This window comes from Cynara cardunculus (assembly GCF_001531365.2).
Source record: "Cynara cardunculus var. scolymus isolate 2C chromosome LG 3, CcrdV1, whole genome shotgun sequence".
Taxonomy (NCBI): domain Eukaryota; kingdom Viridiplantae; phylum Streptophyta; class Magnoliopsida; order Asterales; family Asteraceae; genus Cynara; species Cynara cardunculus.
In genome coordinates, this window is record NC_037530.1 from 27,768,009 (window position 1) to 27,771,553 (window position 3,545).

At 34.8% G+C, this 3,545-nt stretch overlaps 1 protein-coding gene across 1 annotated transcript; it reads right to left on the reverse strand.

The window, feature by feature from the left end:
- Positions 1-610: 610 nt before the first annotated feature.
- On the reverse strand, positions 611-1,817 carry LOC112510295. Its single transcript, XM_025115654.1, has one exon. The coding sequence runs from the start codon at positions 1,775-1,777 to the stop codon at positions 836-838; it is 942 nt and encodes a 313-aa protein (XP_024971422.1). The 5' UTR covers positions 1,778-1,817; the 3' UTR covers positions 611-835.
- Between the last annotated feature and the right edge of the window lie 1,728 nt (positions 1,818-3,545).

Sequence of the window (3,545 nt, forward strand, 5' to 3'; positions counted from 1 at the left end):
CACATTTTACTTGCATTTGTTTTGGTCTTAACTTCATAATTAATGATCGTTTACCGGTAGTTTGTTTCCAACAACTTTCACGAAACACCGATTGTGACACATACGACGAGAAGATGAATATTTGAATGGAGACTTTTCAACCAACCTAAGGTACCACAACAAACAATAAGCAAAAGTTCAGGGACTAAACATGCATATACATGCTGGAGGAAAACGACTCAAAACATATATGAATGAGTTGCAGGTTTTATTTTATGTATTTTTTTCATCCTTATCATCAAAGGCATTGTTTTCTTGTTGTATTTGCAAACGTGACAAATATGATGATGCCACATGTTTTTGACTTTTTTATATATCTATTTTGGATTACTTGGTGAGATCATCAACAGCTCTAGATATATATAAAAAAATATATATATATATATATATATACACACGTTGTTTGGATTAGCCACGTCCACTGATTGATTGATTGATGATAATATTATATATTACAAGCTAGGACTGATTCAATTCCTCCATTTTCATGGTCTCTAGTTGATCATCTTTAGAGCATAAGAAAAGAAACCCATTTTGGTTTTCTTTTGATCAAATTAATGAAGCTTTCCGATTCATAAAAACTGATAAGTTTTCAGTTGTATTTAATCTGATTCAAGTCACTGCATATATATGAACATTTGTTTCATGATTACATGATGTTTAACATATATCTAGTAACCAAGCACTTGGAATCTCTTTACAATAACCAAAACAACAAACAAATTCAACGATTAAACCATCTATATATATATATATATATGTATGTATGTATATATAGAGAGAGATAGAGAGAGGTTTAGTGGTAGTCGATACTTTTATTAGAATGGCCGAATCCGTTTGCAAGTGCATGGACTGTTGGATTGAAGGCCAGTCTTCCCAGAATACCTTGTTTATACGGCAAGAATGTCTTCTTCTTCATGTCGTTTGAGACTGCACGGTTCACTGTGTAATGTAACTCGTGAGCCGATACCCGTCCTCTTCTCTTTGACCCGGATCCAGACCCGGATCTGTCTGATCGCATACTTGAGTTTCTCAAATCTTCATCATGCTTTCTAAAAATGGCCGAATATTTCTTCAAAGGGTCCCTATCCATGGCTCGCCCATCTGAAGCACTTCTGAACAAGAACAGGTCCTTGAAGCTCCATTTTTTCGACCCTTTTCCCGATCCAGAAGCCGAAAGAGTGGTACAGCTTGAAGATGATGAAGATGGAGGTATCATGTTTGCAGCCACCGGTGCTTGATCTAAACCCCTAATCACCGGCGGAAGGGATCGTGTTCTTCTACTTCTTGATGAAGATAAACCTGCAGATGAAGAAGAAGAAGAAGAAGAACCTCTCTCTCTTCCCCTTTCTCTCTCTCCCATGGAGGTTTTCATCTTCTCCACAGACTTGATGATCACCCCACCATGAAACAAATCTTCAGCCGCCGATGAATCTCTTTTTAACTCTCCACTAACATCAAATGCAAAATCATATACTGATTTTGGAACACCAGGCTTTTCTTCCCACGCGAAAGGAACAGTTGCAAGAGAATTGCCTCCATGGTTGTCTTCTTCAGATATGAGGAACTCATCATCAAACTCATCATGATGTATCTCGGTTGTTTTTGTAGGGCTGGGAGGAGCACTGAAGTAGCAATCACCGGCCGCCATGAACTTAGGAGTCATGGGTGCAGTTGCATATGCAGAAGAAGTGAAGTCGAAATCCATGGGATTTACATGAGGTATCACAACCTCCATAGCCTGATTGAGTTGAGTTGAGAACACTTGAGTTATGGAGAAAGGGGTTAATTTATAAAAGAAAAAATGAAGGGGAAGGAGGGTGGAAGGTGTATGAAGTTGACTCCAATCGCAAGTCCAAATTGCCGCCTTCTTGCTTACTTCTTCTGGAATAACGTTTGTCATATGTCGTATGCAACTTGTTTGGACATAGATTAAGACAAAATTAAACGTTTCAAAAACCTATGATGATGGATTCTACTGTCACCTAGATTTGTAATTTTTACTATTCTAAAAGCTGTTTTAGAAAATAATCTAGGGATTCCATAAATTATTCTTATGGTAGCATTGGAGTCAAGATATACTACTTTGATGACTCGATACTTTAGGACAAATACTTTAGGACAATTTATACTCGTCTAGCCCATTCCCTTATTTAACCCCCTCTTGACACTTTGGACAATTTGTATCCGTCTAGCTTCTGTTGGAGAGGGCATGTTAGAGTCCGATATTTACTAGTTAGTTTATAAGACATTCCTAATCTTTAAGCGTCCCAATAGACGGCTTTATAGGACTTAATTTATAGAACCAAAATATAAAGCGTCTTATTTAAAGGTGTTGTAATAAGTTTATATGACACTTTTGGACGTCTTAACAAGTTTTTTAGGACATTTTCAATATAAAGTGTTGCATTAGCAACTTTATAGGACACTTTTGATAAAGGGTCCTATAAACTCATTTTTTTTTGTAGGACACTTGTTTTTATAGGACAGTTTTTCAAATAGTGTTCTATAAAGTTGCTAATGAGACGTTTTGTATTAAAAGTGTCCTAAAAAACTTATTACGACGTCAAAAAACGTCATATAAATTTATTACAATACCTTTAGATATGACACTTTATTTTTTTGGTCCTATAAATTAAGTCATATAAAGAGGTCTATTAGGACGCTTAAAAATTGTGAGTGTCCTATAAACCCGATTTTGTTTTAGTGTAAACTTGAGTCAGTTTTCCACTATATATGTTGGAACATCATTTCTCGATGATGCTTTTAAGGAGTAATTTGATGGTATTTCACATTATCCCATGGACCAACTTCATATTTTGAAGATAGGAAATGAAAACAAAATTGGTTTCATTAATTTCTTTTTGTAAAATGGGAAATTTAGTTTCTTAATATTAAGGTTTTGAGAATTGGTTATCTAAAACAAAACCAACGTTAAAAACCTAATTAATACTCGTTTGGCTATTTCGCACAAAGAAAGCAATTTAAATACCGAAAATGAGAAGTACGACTGCATGCGAAAGCAATCGAGGTTAGAGACTATACCCAGTCAATGATATCGGTATTTCATTAGAACCACATATATAGCCACCATATGTGACTTGTATACAAACATTAGTCCCATTTTGCAATTTACATGATCAACATGAGTTGCAAGTTGATTGAGATATCGTTTTTATTCCAAAATGTTATATTGTTATATATAATTAAATGTCTCACTTCAAGTTTAAACCTCTGTCTATGATCGGGCCTGAAAGGGATTCTTCAATAGTAACATAATCCAAAACTAACTCGACCAAAGAATCGTTCAAAATATGAATATTCATTGGGGTTTTTTCGGGATTTTTTTTTCACTATTTTACCACTTTAACTAGTTGTACAAGTCATAAGAATGTATCCAACATGTTTTATAAAAGTTCAAAAAGTTATTTAACATGTTTTGGATTGTTCAAGGACTTATTTGTTCCAAAAATTGTCCAAGGACTTATTTAACATTTTTTGGAATG

What these genes read in the sequence shown, in the direction of transcription:
- LOC112510295 (XM_025115654.1), bottom strand. Translation starts at nt 1,777, where the DNA reads ATGGAGGTTGTGATACCTCATGTAAATCCCATGGATTTCGACTTCACT.